Source organism: Heptranchias perlo, chromosome 7, assembly GCF_035084215.1.
Source record: "Heptranchias perlo isolate sHepPer1 chromosome 7, sHepPer1.hap1, whole genome shotgun sequence".
Lineage (NCBI taxonomy): Eukaryota > Metazoa > Chordata > Chondrichthyes > Hexanchiformes > Hexanchidae > Heptranchias > Heptranchias perlo.
In genome coordinates, this window is record NC_090331.1 from 75337886 (window position 1) to 75356869 (window position 18984).

Genomic DNA, 18984 nt, shown 5'->3' on the forward strand with positions numbered 1-18984 from the left:
CTTGCTGCTCGATTTATGTCGTTTCGCCATTTGCTTCGCACAAACAGCATCGCGCCCTTAGCCTCCCGGTTATTTTTAAGAACGTGCTGGATTTGCATGTTAATTGCCTATTAAAATCGCTGCAGAAAGTTAAGGCTCATAATTAACAGCAGAAGTACCCTTTTAACGACATGATAATTGTTAATTCAATGCCGATCAACCTCACTGGTTTAGAAAGAGTCCCATTCCTGCATGTAGTGAATTCTTACTCGAGATTTTAAAGATTTTAAATTTTAAAATTTATTTTCTTACTTTTCCTTTCTGTCACTTTTTTTGCTCTCTCTTAATCCAAACTTTTTCCCCCTCTCTTTATTTCTCTTTCTGTACATGATTTCACTCCGATTCATCCTCCTTCTCCATCGTTTCTCTGATTCTTTCTCAATCCTTAAATTTCACCTGCTCCTCTGTATACGCCCCAACCACAACACATTTTCCTGGATCAGGCTCATCAAGTATGCATGACTGGCTTGCAGCAGTATTCCCACCATCAAAGGGAAGCCCGCTAGTGCCACCGAGGAAACTGCGGGGCACCGTTGCAGCACTTGAAGAGAGAGTGAGGGGCATTAAAGGAGCAGAAACACCCTGAAGATTGAATTCAAGGATCCCCTTGAAGGCCTCGGCCAAGACTGAGGCCAGTCAGCAGGCAAGTCTTTGAGATCGACTGTAGGGGGAGGAGGCTGCTACAAGGATCTCTCCCTCCATTAGGGGAACTCCAGGCCTTTACTGTTGTTCCCACAGGGCCTCCCTTCACCTTCCACATGGCAGCACCTGGAAGTCGTGCTAAGTGATGTGCATGGGAGGAATTTCCACCGGGGCCCCGGGCTCTGCCTCCCCCTCCCTGCTACCATTGTGTGCACCGTGCAGGGAAACAGGAGCAGCTAGAAGTGGTCTTGATGGAGGGAAGGTGTGGGGAGGGGGGCGGGGAGAGAAATACCAGTCAGGCAGTGTTTTTAGGCAGGATCATGGAGAATTCCTCCCAATATTTTAATGCCAGTTCCCTGTGTCCCATGTGACAAATGTAACTTATCATGTGACCATAAGGGAGAATTTCCCCTCCAGTGCACTTAGTGCACACCAGGAGTGCATGTGGGGAAATTGCACACCCCCAGCCTATGACTTTCCATTCAGTAATTCCTCCCAGAAGTGCAGAAATAGAAAATCACCTCTCATGTTTTTGTGCGAGCTGAGGCTTCAAGCTTCTGCCTGAAAATGTTACACCGAGGTTTGTCCAATTTTGACGGCTCAGTTCCAAAAGCTGGTGACAGTGAGGCTCCCTTTAAAATGGACAGTTGCAACAACAACAACTTGCATTTATATAGCGCTTTTAACATAAAAAATATCCCAACATGCTTCACAGGAGCGTAATCAGACAAAGAAAGTTGATAGAGCTTCTCTTTAAAATGGACAATACTGTTGGTCCCGTCGTTCAGTAAGGTCCCCGCTAACTCAGTGCCCTCACAATGCCCTCGTTATCAGTTCGCACTTCCAGCAAGTTACGTGTAAAACATTTTCCAGCTGAAGGATGCAGGAGAAAGTCTAACGAACGTTGCCGCCATGAGGTGCCCCACTCCAGCAAGATCTGGCCCATTGAAATCTTGCAGCCATTATTTCACTACATTCCTCATACAAACAGTGGCACTGCAGGCTGAGGCACTCAGCTCCCCAGGTGAATAGTTAGCAATACAAACTGAAAAACATTTAATAAACACTTCAATTTGCCTGAAATCAGCGGAGATTTTAAAATGGTAGGTAAAGAGGATTAAGTAATCACAGTACCTTTAATGAGGTACGAAGAGCTCATTGAGTTGCTCGAAATGTGTTTTAAGCGCGCCTCTGTAATTGCCTTCAGGGAAAATGGCAAATGGTTAGCGCCTGAGCTACGGTGTTAGCTTCTGTACTGGTTTCTACTCCTGGGCGGTGGATTTCTACACAGACACCAAGAGCTGAATGCTGCTTAGGTTGTAATTTTGGGACAGAGCCAACAGGCAGTGGCCGGAAGTGTATTTTTCATTCACACTGTCGGTGGCAAACTAGCTTCTGGCCACTGAAGGTAAATTATACTCAACGTCCAGGGGCCAACATTCCCCTGCTTTTGAAGCTGTAAGAAAAAGTGGACGTGGAATCACAGGAGGAAGTGGCGGTGGATTAATAATTTATTCTGCAAACAGTCCAACCATCAAAAATTAGTGTTAGAAATGCTTGAGGAAAGAGTGGAAAAAAAGGCCAGTTGAAATTATTGGGCTGGTGTGGTCCACTGGCTAGATCTTGGATTTTAAAGGGACCCTAGTTTTGAATCCCCTCATTAGCAACAACATTATACACAAGGAATCTCTATGAGCAGTGAACTCGCTTAAGTGGGACAAATAAAAATTTTAAAACGCTGCAAATGCAAAACACATTTGAAACAAAAAAACAGAAAATGCTGAAAATCCGCAGAAGCTCGTATCCGTGGAGAAAATGGGCAAGTTAATATTTTGGGCGAAGCCCTTCAGCCCTTAAGGTGATTTGACTGCACCTAACGGATCCAATACCAGCATAGCCCTAAAGTCAGCAGGAATACTATGCAAAAAGCCTGCCCTAAATACTGGAATTGTGCACTCCCGAGAGGAGGCCAATCAAAGTGAGATGGGAGCTCCAACGTGGCTCGCCTTAGTTTAAGGGTTTAATGTTAACAACTTTGATTGTGGTTCTAACTACGCCTTTGCTGTTAGATCTGTTAAAATGTTTAGGGAAAAAAATTTACACTTGCTTTTTTATGAACTAAGGTCCCTAGACTATCCCATAGACAAGCATCAGTTGCGCACATACTGGCCTAGAATTTCGATCGCACCCGAAGACGAGCGTTCAGGGAGCAGAACGTGCACCGCAGGCACCTGCTGGTGTTGTTTCATAATATGCCGTTGCTGATTATCATGAGTCAGATGTGCAGTCGGTGCTACTCATTGGCTGCACACTTGTTTGGGGAGGCCAGATATTGCACCTTTCTGACGCCACTTAAAGGCAACCAGCACCTCTTAAAGGGGAAATATGGGTTTCCCGGAGGTCCTGCCGACTTTCCTGGCCGGCAGACAAGCAGATTGAGAGGCTGGTGGCTCTTGGGCGGGAAAGCCTGCAGTACCAGGCTGCAGCCAGGAGCAGAGAGGATGGTCGGAGGGCTGGAAAAGATTGCGGGCCTTGAGGGACATTTGCGAGGCGGGGGGGAGGGCAGAGAATATTGCGGGCTGTAAGAGACATTGGGTGGGGGGCCGGAGAACATTGCGGGCTGTGAGAGACATTGGGTGGGGGGCCGGAGAAGATCGTGCGCTGTGAGTGACATTGGGTGGGGGGCCAGAGAAGATCGCGGACCATGAGGGACATTGGGTGGGGGGCCGGAGAAGATCACGGATCATGAGGGACATTGGGTGGGGGGCCAGAGAAGATTGTGGGATGTGAGGGACATTGGGTGGGGGGCCAGAGAAGATCGCGGGCTGTGAGGGACATCGGACGGGGAGAGGACGGAGAAGATTGGGGGGTTTCCAAATGCGGAGGGTCCAATCGCTGGGGGTGGGCGGGGGGGTGTTCCGATCGTTGGTGGGTCTGATCGAGGGGGAGTTGCGGGGGTGGGCCCAAACGGGGATGGGGAAGGGTGGTTGGTAGATCACGGGGAGGGAGGCCGACCTCGGCAGGCTTGCTTGGGGGGCCGGGGTAAGCACTCCTGATCCTCTTGGCCCACAAGCAGTGCTAGAAAGGCACTTACCTGATGCAATGTTGGAATAAATTCAATGACCTCACTAGAGTTGTCAAGGTAAGAATTCTGCTCTCTTACTCTCTACTCATACCTCCAGCATCTCCAGCCTCACTATTCACGATACACCTCTCCCTTTCTTCCTTTCACTCTCCTGCAATCACAGCACCACACTTCACTCCACCTCCTTCTCCTTCTATTCACACACTCGTCACTATTCCAACCCTCACTTACCCACACATCACATCTGACACACTTCATACCAGCTTTTCCACCTTGATAGGCACATTCTCTAAACATCCCACAAGACTGTCACTAACAGACTCCCTTTTTTTTTGCAGGAGATGGTCGCGTGGAACTCCAGACAGGAAGCTGCCACCAGAGGAGGCCGAGCCCGTCTTCGCACCCATTCCCCCTTGAAGGAAACATGCTGGAAATCAAGGGCAGGGACAAGGTCATGGCCGTGGCAACTGGCAATGCTGGAGGAGACATCGCGTAGGGTTTCTTCACACCTTAGCCTCTTATTCCCTTATTACTTCTATCTCACCCTACACAGTCTGCATGTCAAACCACAAATACTTTCACCAGCCTCTTCTCTTTCTGCTCTCCCTTTACTCTAAAAGCTAATTCTTGTTCCTTTCTTTCATTTCAAGTGCCGAAGATGTGGAAATACCTCTACCAGTGAAGGAAGAGGAGGCCAGCCTTCCTGATGATGCAGCGTCACTTGATCTCACACTCACAGGCATCAGCTCAGATACTGGCACCACATGTACTTTAGAGGCTAGGCTAGAGAAGGGGTCTTCACATGGTGAATCACCGGCCAAAAGTGTGCAGGAGCTCGGGTAGGGGGATAGGATGCCACAGGTGCCAGCTCACCTGAGGGCGACATCGCATACTAACTCCGCTGCAGAGGGCTCAGACGCTGACTTCGAGAGCCCAGCCTACCGAAAAAGGCTGATGGACGTACACCATGAACTGATAGGTGCACTGGGCAGCCTGCCAGCGAGCTTGTGCACAATGTCGCAGAGCATGGAGGAGTCCACTTCCAACTTGTGTCAAGACTTCATGCAGAGCATGGAGACCATTCTATCCAACATGGACCAAATCATCAACTCCACCAACAGTGGCACCCACCATGACGAAGCCTCAGCTGACAGCTTCCATGGCAGCTCATACTGCTGCCATGAAATTTCAGATGGCTCTTGGGGCCAATGTTGAGAGGGGCCTTCAAACCATCACATCACTCCTGCATTCAGTTCTTGAGCAGAGCCGTAGGTGCGCTGAGAGTGGCCTTGGCTGCATGGGAGATGCACCTGCTGTCCTCTTTCAGGACGACAGCATGCCTGCTCCCCCGCCAATGCCCTTGTTAGTGCCGCATAGCCAACTGGGCTAGACAGCCCCAACTCACGGTGAGATACTGCAGTCTACATTTGGGCCCTCAAGGCCCAGAGCTGCTCGAGATTGCCCACCGTGGTCGTCTGAAGTGTCCTCATTGGAAGCTCAGCAGCTTCTCACCTCCCAAGATGCAGCCACTGGGGAAACACTTCGTAGGAGCACTAGGATAGGGAAAGGAGCATACAAAACACGTACTAAAGGCTAGCACAAGGGTGATTCTTCATTATTTCTATAAACTATTAGATAGAGATGTAATTGATTTGCTTGATAAATATTTTTCATTTCTGAATTTGGTGTTGATGTTTAACACTGTAATGAAATGAGGTCAAGACCCAAAAGGCTGGACTGAAGGAAAGCAATTGGATGGTGGTAGTAAGGATGATGGTAAGGATTGTGGGACTGTTGGTATATTGAGGGATACGAGGGATGCTTTAGGTGAACTGCTCTTTGATGAGCTGGTTTCTGAGAGCTCTGGCATCTGGAGGCACTGGTAGTCAATGCCGCTCCTGTTCTTCCTCCTCTTCATGCTCCTCCTCCTGCACTTCTTGTTGTCCAGGTGGTGGTAAGGGCTTATCCCTCATGATGGCAAAGTTGTGGAGCATACAGCCCATGACCACAAATCTGGATACCTGCTCAGGGGTGTACTGAAAAGCTCCGCCGGAATGGGTCCAGACAACAGAAACATTGCTTGAGCACACTGATTGAATGCTTGATCGCGTTTCTTGTAGTGGCATAGCTCTCGTTGTAGGCCAGCTCTGCAGTTGTGCCCAGGTTCCTCACAGGCATCATGAGCCATGTCCAGAGGGGATATCCCCTGTTGTCCAGTCACCAGCCTGTTACCTGACGGCCTGGTTGGAATAAAGGCGGCATAGAGGACTGGCGCAGGATGAAAAAAATCTGCTGCCTGTGGTCGCAAACCAGCTGTACATTGAGGCAGTGGAATCCCTTTCAAGTGATAAAGATACCAGGCTGGTTATGGGGAGCACTCAAGGCAATTTGGGTGCAGTCTATGGTACCTGGCACCCCAGGGAAGCCTGCCATGCGGACAAAATCTAGTACTCTCTTGTCCTGCTTCGCTCTGTACGTGGAGAACGAGATGTAGGTGTGCCTCCTGGTGTAGAGAGCCTTGGTGACCTCCTTGACACAGCAGTGGACTGCAAACTGGGATATGTAGCTGATGTCACCTGCTGCAGTCTGAAAGGAGCCCTTGGTATAGATGTTAAGCGCCACGGTGACCTTGACAGCCACAGGCAGTGCAGTCCATGCCCTGGTGTGAGACTTGAGTTGTGGCTGCAGCAGGTAACATAACTCATTGACAGCTTCCTTTGTGAATCGAAGGTGCCTCAGATATTGCTCCTCAGTAAAGATAATGTAGGAGAAGTGCTCCCTGAGTATTCGCTGTGGATACGGCCTCCTGTGCAGTGCCCTCCCCCTCTTGTGGCAGCTGCTCTTCCTCTCTGCTGTCTTCCTTGCTGCTCCCCCTCGTTCTCCCGCCCTGAAGGCGTCCCTATGAGACCACCCATGACTGCAGTCAAACTGTTTATGAGACAGCCACAACAATGTAACACCAGCAAAATCTTGCTCTTTGCAGACAAAATGAACTTTCCGGAGTGATGCCCAGATGTTAACCAGCAGCCTGAAATGACAAACTAGAAACTAACCTGTAAGTTCTGCATGATCCCTTTAAATAGTGCTGGTGAGGGGTCCTTCCTGATGGTTAACGCCATGTGTTGCATGGGACATACCAATATCAGAAATAATTTTAAATAAATTTTTCATTCTTTTAAATAATTCTGTTGTATCCTTCTGAAGAAGCCTGATCTAATATGGCGCATGGCGCACTTCTGGCTAGAAATTTGAGTGCAATTCCTGCCTGGCATATTGGAGGCTTAAGCAGCCATTTCGTGCCAAGAAAATGGGCGTCACAATTGAATTTCTAGGCTACCTTCTCTAATCCATAGCAAGTTTAAGTTGTACAGTATTAAAAATCTTGATGCCGGCATGTTTCAAATCTGGTAGGTCAGAGACCCTGGCTTCAACACATATTTATTTTTACTGGATTCCATATTTATTGGCTCCCGGTCCAACAATGCCTCAGATTTAAAATTCTCATCCTTGTTTTCAAATCTTTCCTTGGCCTCGCTCCTCCCTATCCCTGTAATCTCCTCCAGCCTGCGAGATCTCTGCACTCCTCCAATTCTGGCCACTTGCGCATCCCCGATTTTCATCACTCCACCATTGGCGGCCGTGCCTTCAACTGCCTCGGCCCCAAGCTCTGGAATTTCCTCTCTAAACCTCTCCGCCTCGCTTCCTCTCTCTCCTTTAAGACGCTCCTTAAAACCTACCTCTTTGACCGAGCTTTTGGTCACCTGTCCTAATATCTCCTTATGCAGCTTGGTGTCAAATTTTGTTTGATAATCGCTCTTGTGATGCACCTTCGGATGTTTTACTACATTAAAGGCGCTATATAAATGCAAGCTGTTGTTGTTGTACCAAGCTATGAAATGCAGAGTCCATTTTCCTTGTACCTATTTATGAAGTGCAGTGTCTGTTTTCATTGTGCCTCAATATGCAGTGCCTTTGGATGCTCTTTATGTTAATGGCGCTATATGAATGATGTTGATAGTCAATGCAAAACAAATGTTAAAACAGAACAGTTGCAGCAAGACTTCCTTTTTAAGACGGACAGGAACAAAGGAACTCCTTCTTTAAAATAGATGTTGTCAGTCAGATTCCTTCTTGCTGGATGCAGGAATGTTGATAAGCCTGCAAGACTCATATGTGAGATGCCAAGCTTCCGCTCCCTTAGTTCAAGGTTATATTCTCATGCCTGCGTGTGCTGATAATTAGCAGCATTTGTATTGCTGGAGAGTGAAAGAAAACAAGAGAACGAGGTGGTACCATGGTTATTCCAGCTTCCATAGTAGTACTGAAATCCCTCTGTTAAAACTAGGCCCAGCTCCCCATTAGCTCAGTAGGTTAAGGCTATAGCTCAGCTATATAGAGAAGAAAGCTCCCAGGTTTGATCTCCAGTTGTGCTAGCGTAGCAACACAGGAACATTAGGAACAGGAGTAGGCGATTCAGCCCCTCAGGCCTGCTCTGTCATTCAATCAAATCACGCGATAGGCCCTTTGCATATACAAAAAGGGGGTTTAAGGTCTCCTTTGAAAAATTGGTCTGCTCTGCACGCAGCCGATGCCGGCCTGGTCTACATATGGCCCAATATCAGGTGTGCCTCTGACCTACCCGTTCAGGCGCAGGGATCATTACCTGTGCCCATTTCATGCCGGCAGGCTGGCGCAAACCAATTTCTAGGCTGGTATCTTCATTATAAAAAGAGGAGGGGAGGGAAGAAAACTGACAGAAGAAGGAGGAAGGAAACAAAACTAATCAGCCTCTAATTTTAATAGAGGACTTTCATAATCACTATGGATGGTGGGATAGCGCAGCCTCCATATCCATCTTTGCTTTTTCTTGCTCTCCAGTGAAGGAAAGAAAGAGAAGTAATCCTGCAACTGGACAAATTGGGAGAAGAGATTCAAAAAAATTCTGAAGAGAAAGAAGAAAATGAAAGGAAAAAGAATGGCATGGAAAAGGTGACAGTAAAAAGGAAATAATGGGGGGAATTCTCCTCCTTAGGGTAGACTTCCAGCGGGATTGGACTTCCACCTGCTCCTCTGTATACGCCCCAACCACAACCCATTTTCCTGGATCAGGCTCATCAAGTATGCATGACCGGCTTACGGCATTATTCCCACCATCAAAGGGAAGCCCGCTAGTGCCACCGAGGAAACTCCGGGGCACCGTTGCGGCACTTGAAGAGAGAGTGAGGGGCATTAAAGGAGCAGAAACACCCTGAAGATTGAATTCAAGGATCCCCTTGAAGGCCTCGGCCAAGACTGAGGCCAGTCAGCAGGTAAGTCTTTGAGACCAACTGTAGGGGGAGGAGGCTGCTACAAGGATCTCTCCCTCCATTAGGGGAACTCCAGGCCTTTACTGTTGTTCCCACAGGGCCAACCTTCACCTTCCACATGGCAGCACCTGGACGTCGTGCTAAGTGATTTGCATGGGAGGAATTTCCACCGGGGCCCCGGGCTCTGCCTCCCCCTCCCTGCTACCATTGTGTGCACCATGCAGGGAAACAGGAGCAGCTAGAAGTGGTCTTGATGGAGGGAAGGTGGGGTGGGGGGGGGGAAGAGAAATACCAGTCAGGCAGTGTTTTTAGGCAGGATCATGGAGAATTCCTCCCAATATTTTAATGCAGTTCCCTGTAACCCATGTGACAAATGTAACTTATCATGTGATCATAAGGGAGAATTTCCCCTCCAGTGCACTTAGTGCACACCAGGAGTGCATGTGGGGAAATTGCACACCCCCAGCCGATGACTTTCCATTCAGTAATTCCTCCCAGAAGTGCAGAAATGGAAAATTACCCCTTATGTTTTTGTGCGAGCTGAGGCCTCAGGTATATGACTTCTGCCTGAAAATGATACACCGAGGTTTGTCCAATTTTGACGGCTCAGTTCCAAAAGCTGGTGACAGTGAGGCTCCCTTTAAAATGGACAGTTGCAACAACAACAGCTTGCAATTATATAGCGCTTTTAACATAATTAAACATCCCAATGTGCTTCACAGGAGCGTAATCAGTGAAAAAAGCTTGATAGTCGGTGCTTTTCTTTAAAATGAATTTTTTTTTACAGAGCTGGATAGTGATCACTCTTCAGAGGGATTCCCAATAGTGAAATTGCTAAGAATCAGTTCCGTGATCCCACAATCCCAGTGGGAAGCCAATTCACAGGCAACACATCGCAGGAAACCTGGGGTGTACAGTCCAGCAAGCCCAGTTCCCGGCTGGAAGTGCTGATTTGGAGAATTGGCCCATTTCTGCATATTATAAAATAGAAGAAACTCTGAGCTTGTACCTGAAAAGGTGGGATCCATATTTTGAGTGGGTGGTCATCCTAATTAGAATGGACTCTGAAAGTATTACACACTGTTTTTTATTCATAAGCATACAATGGTTTTCGTAGAATTTGATAATTCATTTACAAAATTTAAGTGCTGTATCATATCATTTATTGAAAGGCTATTGCGATACTGCAGGACATTGGTGCAGTTTATACATTTTTAACATCTATGCAAGCTGAACAGATCGAAGCAATCTCAGCACAACTGAGCATCTTTACATTAATAGTGATGTTTTACTGCAGGAAAAGGTTTGCGTATTAACTGTAATCTGCTTATCTCCGCTATATTATTTCACACCAACAAGGGTTGATTATTGGTTGCTAACTTGCTGAATGGATATTATCACATATAACAATATTGAACACCCAGGCTGCCGGCACCAACAATGAGCCCTGCCATCAACAAAACAAACCCAAAACCAAATATCACTTCTTGCAATCCACATTCTGTACATAAACCATCTGTAACCTTTGCCTAAGTTCCAACACATAGTTCACGCCCAGGTATCCTTTATTCTAGATGTGATAAATCTTCTGAAGCCTTCAACTAAATTCCAACCCTATAATTCACTCTGGTTTATTCATAGATAAGCCATCTGAACCCCGTGATTAGATTCCAAACTGTAAGGCAATCCTAGATATGTATGATTCTGCATGCAGAGGCACAATAAACCAGTAAAAAGAGTATTCTATTTTCAGCAAAACACCTTATATTTTTGCTGTGCATAACAAAAATGGCTATAATGACAACTAGCGGAACAAAAGCTGGAGCCACTAACAGAAAGTCTAACCCAGCGTTTTCATGAAAACAAGTGAGAGATTTGTGCTTGTATAACGTAGACATCGAAAAATATGTCAGAGGGTGATTCACATGCATAATAAGCTCAGCAGCTGTGAATTTCTGATCTCAGCCTCATGGCACTAATCAGAAACCAGGGAATAAGTCAAAATTGAAAGTCAAGATTCTATGTATCAGGAACTAAACTGTAAGAAAAGAAAGATTTGGGTTTATATATCGCCTTTCATGACCTCACGACGTACCAAAGTGTTTTGCAGCCAATTGAGTACGTTTGAATGTAGTCACTGTTGTAATGTAGGAAAAGTGGCAGCCAATTTCCGCACAGCAAGGTCCCACAAACAGCAACGAGATAATGACCAGATAATCTGTTTTAGTTATGTTGGTTGAAGGATTAATATTGGCCAGGACATCAGGGATAACTCCACTGCTCTTCTTCGAATAGTGCTATGGGATCTTTTACGTCTACTGGAGAGGGCAGATGGGGCCTGGGTTTACTGTTTCATCTAAAAGACGGCAACTCCGACAGTTCAGCGCGCCCTCAGTAATGCACTGACATGTCAGCCTACAATATATGTTCAAGGCTCTGAAGTGTGGCTCGTGCTCATGAGCATTTGCCTCAGAGGCGAGAGTGCTACCACTGAGTCACGACAGACGCCTTAAGGGAGCTGAGCTTGTTTGCTTTGGAGCAGACTCGAAGATGACCTAACTGGAGTTTTCAAGATTGTTGACAACATTTATTGAGGGAAAATTTTCACTGTGTCCAAGGATTCATATACCAGAGAGATAAATTATATAAATAATGATTGAGAGTAAGAAAGGAAGTTATTTTCAAACAAAGGAAAATAGAGTTGTTGAATAAGTTACCAAGGAAGCCATTGAAGTGGGCAGTATAAGTGAGTTCAAGAGATACTTACAACAACAATCACAACTTGCATTTATATATTGACTTTAATGTAGAAAAACATCTTAAAGCACTTCACAGAAGTGTAAGGAGAAAAATGGATGCCGAGTCAAAGAAGGTGTTATTAGGAGGAGTGACCGAAAGCTCGGCGAAAGAGTTTTAAGAAGATAGAGGGGCAGAGAGGTTTAGGGAGAGAATTCCAGAGTATGGGGCCTTAATGGCTGAAGGCATGATCACCATTGGGAAAGGACGGGGGATGCACAAGAGGCTGCAGCCAGAGGAATGAGAGTTTAGGTGGAGTTGTAGGGCTGGAGAAGGTTAGAGATAGGGAGGAACAATGTCATGGTGGGATTTAAACACAAGGATGAGAGTTTTAAATTTGAGGTTTCGGGGGTATGGGAGCCAATGCAGGTGAGTGAAGACAGGGATGATGGGTGAGCTGGATTTGGTGTGTGATAGCATACTGACACAGAGTTTTGGATGAGCTTAAGTTTACGGAGACCGGAGGATGGGAGACTGGCCAGCAGAGCATTGAAGTAATTGAGTTTGGAAGTGACAAAGGTATGGAAGATGGTTTCAGCAGCAGATGGGCTGAGGTAGGGACAGAGGCGATCAATATTGCAGAGGTAGAAGTAAGCAGTCTTTGTAATACAGAGAATATGGGGTCGGATGCTCAGCTTAGGGTCAGACAGGATGCTGTACCACACACCAGACAACCAGCTCAACAACACCATTGACAAGAGGCATGATGGGAACAGATCGTCTGCCCTTTCACCTGCAAAATGGAAGATGGCACCAGGAAGATCTGAAACCGTGGAAGCAAATACTGTGAGATAAATGTCAATCAAAATTCTCCTGAGGCTAATATTTTCTTCTATAAAATGGGGGAGTAGTTTGAACATAAAGTATTCTCTATAGATTTTCCTTCCTTTTTAAGTACTAAAGAAATCCCCAGTTAATTGCAGTGTTGTGAGTTCATCCAATCAGACTTAGACAAACGGAATAATTAACCAGTGAAATTTAATTAGCACAAATACATTCTACAATCCCGGCACATCTGGCTCCATGCCTGTCTGCTACAAAACGCCTACTGTCTGAAGGAGGTGGCCCCTCTACTCTCTGGGACCCCTGGACATGTATATTATATTAACATGACCCTGTAACTTGAATAACCCATAAGCTTACATATAAAACATTGTATGTATTAAAATAATTAAAATAAAATAAACAATAGTTTCAGGATTAATCACATAGCCCTTCCGCAGCTGGTTATGGGCTTGTATGTGCACTAGTTGGCTAACTGGCTCCATATCAACTTGCCAAGGCTTACGTGCTTGTGAATGTAAACTCCCTCAATTAGAAAAAAAAAACTTGCGTTCACACAGTGCCCTATAACATATATCGAGTATCTCAACACCTACTTGGTTACAATAGCAATTGCACAATTGAATCAAACAGTGCAATTGTTATTGTAGCCAAGTAGGTGCTTGAGAAGGAAATGCTTCTGCTCAAAAGAGGGGGGTTATGTCAGGAGGCTGCCTCCAGCATGGAGCACTCTGTTTCCGTCGTGTCCTTAAGCCTCGTGATGCCGGTTTTGACAGAGTATTTGACGATGAAAGCTTTCATGAGGTCATATCTGTAGTTTTTGTTGATGAAGCTGTAGAGTATGGGATTGGCACAGCAGTGGACCAGAGATAAACACTGAGTGATATGAAGAGAAACATATATGAAATTTTCTAGCAGACAACTGAAAGAAAAAAAGTTTAGGAACCACAAAGCATCAAGAAACAGAATCGAGTGATAGGGGAGCCAACAGATAAGGAAAACAATCACATAGACAAATATTATCTTCCTGCTATTCTTCCTTTCTAGATCGCTTGTGATTGGGATGACTTTTGCTAGGAGGAAATAGAAAATTGCGATAATGGGGAATGGGATAATAAATCCTATGATGATGCAGATTATCTCCATGCCAGCCATCCATTCTCTGAAGTTTTCCTCAGGATAAGACAAATGGCAGATGGGCTTACCCTGATAACTGGGAGTCACTTTCAAGAAAAATAAATCTGGAAGTGATACCAGAAAGGCAAAAAACCAAACAAACATGCAGATAACCTTACGGACCAATTCTTTCTTACGGTCAATGGAATCTCGGAACCACACCACTGATATATACCTGTCCACACTCATGCACATTAGGAAGAAGATGCTCCCAAAAAGGTTGACACTGAAGATCAGGTGAGTGAATTTGCACATAAACTCTCCAAAAGGCCAGGTGCCATGCTGAATGAGGGATGTGACCCAAACAGGGAGAGTGACTACCACACACAAGTCTGCAATGGCTAGGTTCAGGATGTAGAAGTGGGTTTCATATCTTGATCGCTTTGCCTTCACGTTCACATAGACAACCACAATGTTGGCCACCAATCCGATGACAAAAATCAGGATGTAAAAGAAAGATATGGTATGCAGGATAGCATTCTTTTTGAAATTGTGCAGACAATGAAAAATCTCCCAGGTGAAACAGTCTGAATCGTTTACACAAGTGATCCAGGTCTGATTCATTGCGGTGATGTTTTGCTCATCCCAGTATTCCAAGAAGGAGATTAAGTCAGCGGCTGCCATGGCGATCAAATTTCAGGGAAAGCGTACTGTAAAAACAAATGGAAATCTAAAGATTTAATCTTTTCGACTCACTGAAATAGTTTTTAATCTCCTTAACTGAATTAACAGCATTCCTCAAATATAAGTTCATATCTCCTTCAGTGCAGCAAAGCTAAAAGAGGGAGAGGGGGTGCAGCAGATAATCATGAAATCAGCCACGAAGGATTTGAAAAGTATGACAAAAAAAACACCAACTAAACTAGCATTATCTCACCAAAAATATCACTAACTAAATTAACATTGAACTGACTGAATGCAGTTCAACAATTTTATAATGTCTGATAAAAGTCTGAAGGATAAAGATAGCATTAGGTTCATAACATTCCACACAACAGCCGGAGAAACCAGAAGTCTTTGTCAATCCCTGCCTCTGACAGGACCAAAGCTCTTTGCAGAACCTTTATGGTCGATTTTCTTATGGCTGATTTTCTCACCATATAAAAAAATCCCTGAATTTCTCCAAAGAGTTTTTTTAAATTGATTTTCAAGATGTGGGTGTTACTGGCAAGTCCAGCATTTATTGTCCATCTCTAGTGCTGTGGTAGGTCACTTTGGAAGGCGGGAGGATACTTGTAATATGCAAATTGCGGTCCTATGACGTACAGTTTTGAGGTTAAAAATGGGTGGAGTGTGCTTCATGCATGCTCCACCCATTTGTACTGAGCGATGACTAATGGTCCTGAAAGGGGCCACTGGAGGCCACTCACAAAACAGCCCAGGAAATGTTTCCTTTTATTTTGGTGGGGTCACAAAAAACCTCCGGCTTACTGCCAGCCCATCCGATCTGGGAATTTATCAAGAACATTTTTTAAAAAAGACAAGAAAGTATTAAAGTGAGTGGGTGGGTGTATTTGATGTGGTCTTTCTGAAAAAGACTTATGAAAATGTGTGTTATATCCGAGAGTTTCAAAGTGAAGGTTAGGTTATGAACAGGTGGTCAATATGAGGGTACATTTTTCACTTGAGTGCTTCTGGTGCGCATATTGATAATTTGGATACAGGCATATGATTTTTCATTCATTAAAAGCAATGAATGGAAAATTGTCTGTCTGGGAATTGGGTGTGGGCCCTAATTCCTCGTATGTAATTCTAGTTTGCAAAGCTTTGCACTAGAAGTTGTAAGAATATTGGAAATAGGGGAAAATTGACATCTTTTTCTTAATGCTACTAACCATCATGCTCTGCAGGCTGTGCTGCATATTTTGCTGAATTGTAAACTGTTAACCTTTGACTAGTGACTGACCCTTGTCACCCTCCTTGCCAGACAAGGCAGCTACATGATAAAAGAGGAACAATGACCCAAAAAGCAGAACAATAATCCAAAGATAGCAATAAGACCAGGATCATGGCTAGATAGCTAGACAATGCAGTCACACAAACCGGTCACCTTGAAAAACTACCTTGAAAAGGGTCCTGTGGTTAAATTAGTAATGTTTAAACAAATTGACCACCTTGAATTGTTGGAAAAACAACTTTGTTAATCTATAAGGGTCTTATGAGTGTTGTTCCATTTATGGTGTGAGTTTCCTGCCGGGGGAAACATAAAAACCTTTTGAGCTCAGGGCAGATGAATCAGTGAAGAACACCCAGCTGTCAAAAGTCCACCTAGCTGTCGGAAGTAAACGATGCTGTCAGAAGAACACCTGATTATCAGAAGACTACCTCACTGTCGGAAAACCTGAAACGTCCAAGTCACCAACTTAATTACGACCCCTGCCCAGAGATCAAACGGGGTAATATTGTTTTGATCTTTGTTGTCTAAATATTTGATACTTTTATATGTTTGATTTGACTATTAATAAATGAGACATTGATTACCAATTGTGTCACGTCCAAATCTGTTACAGAGTGTCAAACAAGTGTCAAAACGGTAGCCCATAGTTTCTTTCAAAGAGATTGAGCTGTAAACAGCATGCTTGTTATCAGCATTTCTGGAATAGCAAAGTGTACTATGTAAGAGTTACTCTATTTTAACAAATAGACAAAAACTAAGGGCTATAAATATAAGATAGTCATTAATAAACCAATAGGGAATTCAGGAGAAACTTTTTCACCCAGAGAGTGGTTAGAATGTGGAACTCACTACCACAAGGAGTAGTTGAGGCGACTAGCATAGATGCATTTAAGGGGAAGCTAGATAAACACATGAGGGAGAAAGGAATAGAAAGTTGTACAGATAGGATTAGAGGAAGAGGGGTGGGAAGAAGCTCGTCTGGAGCATAAACATCGGTATGGACCTGTTGAGCCGAATGGCCTGATTCTATGCTTTACATTTAATGTAATGTAATAAGACTAAAATAATGCCCCCAATGGCTCTGCTGGTAAATTCACTGCCCAGTGTGGTACTGTCCCATTGAAACTATGAAGTTCCCAAGTTCCTTTCAGCTGATCTCAGCCGGGACTGCAGAACGAATGCTACAAGTGACCTGAGGAAACCCTGGGATAGGGAGGGAGGACGGGAGGAAAAACAATCAGCCACGATCCCTGCTCCTGATCAATATCCAATGATTCCTGCTGGAAACTGTACGTGTGTGAGGCCATCAAACAGGCAGCCCAGAGATTTCAATAAAAACACTATGGCTGGGCTGTGGTGTCCCACCCACAGTTAAAGAGTCCACCAACACTCACCATCAAGGCTCTGACATGAAGAACGGGCACTTGAGTGAGAAACCAAGAGGTCAGCCACCGTCAGTAGATTTACAGCCCAGCATGTCAGCACCTTCAGGGGAGATTACTGGGAGGATTTTTTAAAAACACAGCTGTTTTTTACTATGTCAGTGAGAAAAACAGCCAATAAATGATCTAGTATTGGAATTTTGAGAGACATACGATTTTTGATCAAGCATTTTTGCAACAAATTCTGTTAACACTTAAATCCAAATCTTAAATTCACAAAAACATCGACAAGCTAAACCTTTGCACCAATGTTCAATTTTGACTGATCTTTTCATTGCTTAAACATAATGTAAAAGGTGTAGACGAATAGTTTACTGTGTGTACACTGGTGGCAGGGAGCCTTAGCTGAAACCAGTGCATATCGGAAAGTTGCGGGTGCTTTTTAACTGATGAGAGACCTGCCCCAGTTGAATAGCTCGCTGACACTCGACTGCCAAGGCTCACAAATGAAAAATGGTCATTTGAGCAAGATACTGGCACCTATGGAACAGTACCCCAAAATGAGTCAGAGAGGAAAGGAGAGGAGGGGAGGGGAGCGGAGAGGAGAGAAGAGGAGAGGAGAGAATAGAGAGAAGAGGAGAGGAGAGAAGTAGGAGAAGAGGAGAGAGAGGAGAGAAGTGAGAGAAGAGGGGAGGAGAGGAGAGAGGAGGAGAGGGGAGAGGAGAGAAGAAAAAAAAACTTTGCTTTTACCCAGTCACTAGTTAACCTACAACTCAAACATAGTAACTTCTGAGACGCACTTAACATAAACATGCTTCAAACAGTCCAAGTGCTGGGAGCAATTGGGAATTCAATCCTCTCATAAAACAGTGCAGTTGGTAATCGCAGTCATTTAATTCTGCCTGCCCAAGCAGTTCTATTTAACTTTCTTTCTGCAAACAGTGCAGTGGTTCCATGTCTCTGCATGTTTACATTGATTTTAAATGGAGAATGTTATGGCTATTATTGAGAATAGATAACTGTTAAGAGCTTAACTTTTATCACATTGAGAAAGTAAAAGCTGTGCACGTTACCTGCAGTCTGTCTGTTTCGTTCTTATGGAGCTGTGTTACTGAAAGCTCCTCGAGCTGTAGCACAAATTTATTCTGTGTTAGAGGAAGACGCCTCCAAATGGAACTCCAGGGTCAGGCGAGCACTTACACAAATTAGTAGGCAGGTCCTTTTGCAGCAATGTGTGGATCATGTTATGATGTTTCGGGCATTAAGGAGGAGTTATCTATGTTTGTGCAGTATCTAGACTCACCAATATTGCCAAATACTTGCCAAAATTAAAACCTGAAAATGTGCTTATCTACTCATTTTTTTTAAAGCAAAACTGAATAGTTAAAAATGAGCTCAAACAAGAGAACGTAAGAACGTAAAAAATAGGAGCAGGCCCCTCGAGCCTGTTCCACCATTCAATAAGATCATGGCTGATCTTCTACCTCAACTCCACTTTCCCCACCATATCCCTTGATTCCCTTAGTGTCCAAAAATCTATCGATCTCAATCTTGAATATACTCAACGAATGAGCATCCACAGCCCTCTGGGTTAAAAAATTCCAAAGATTCACAACCCTCTGGTTTATGCTTCTTTGTAAAATGCAGTGATAAATGTAAAACATTGTTGTAAAACTGCGGGTTAAAATAACATCTTTTCCTCATTAGTATCTAGAGGCACACTTGCATAAAACCAGAAGTGGAATTCCATTGGGATTGTATAATTGAAAAGGTTGTTCATATCCATGTGCTTGTTACACTCATGAGCCCCATTTCATATCCCAGACCAAAGTGCAGAACATTTTATACCAGATAACTTTACACTAATCAGAAGGCTTT

General features: G+C 44.6%; 1 protein-coding gene across 1 annotated transcript; it reads right to left on the reverse strand.

Moving 5' to 3' along the window:
• Nucleotides 1-10143: 10143 nt before the first annotated feature.
• ackr3a (atypical chemokine receptor 3a) lies at nucleotides 10144-18318 on the reverse strand. Its single transcript, XM_067987924.1, has 2 exons — nucleotides 18180-18318; nucleotides 10144-14477 (listed from the first exon to the last, which is right to left on the reverse strand). Exon 2 carries the CDS (start codon nucleotides 14449-14451, stop codon nucleotides 13354-13356), a length of 1098 nt encoding a protein of 365 aa, XP_067844025.1. The 5' UTR covers nucleotides 14452-14477; nucleotides 18180-18318; the 3' UTR covers nucleotides 10144-13353.
• Nucleotides 18319-18984: the final 666 nt, after the last annotated feature.

Excerpts from the sequence above, each read along its gene's own strand:
- ackr3a (XM_067987924.1), bottom strand. The coding sequence starts at position 14,451 with ATGGCAGCCGCTGACTTAATCTCCTTCTTGGAATACTGGGATGAGCAA.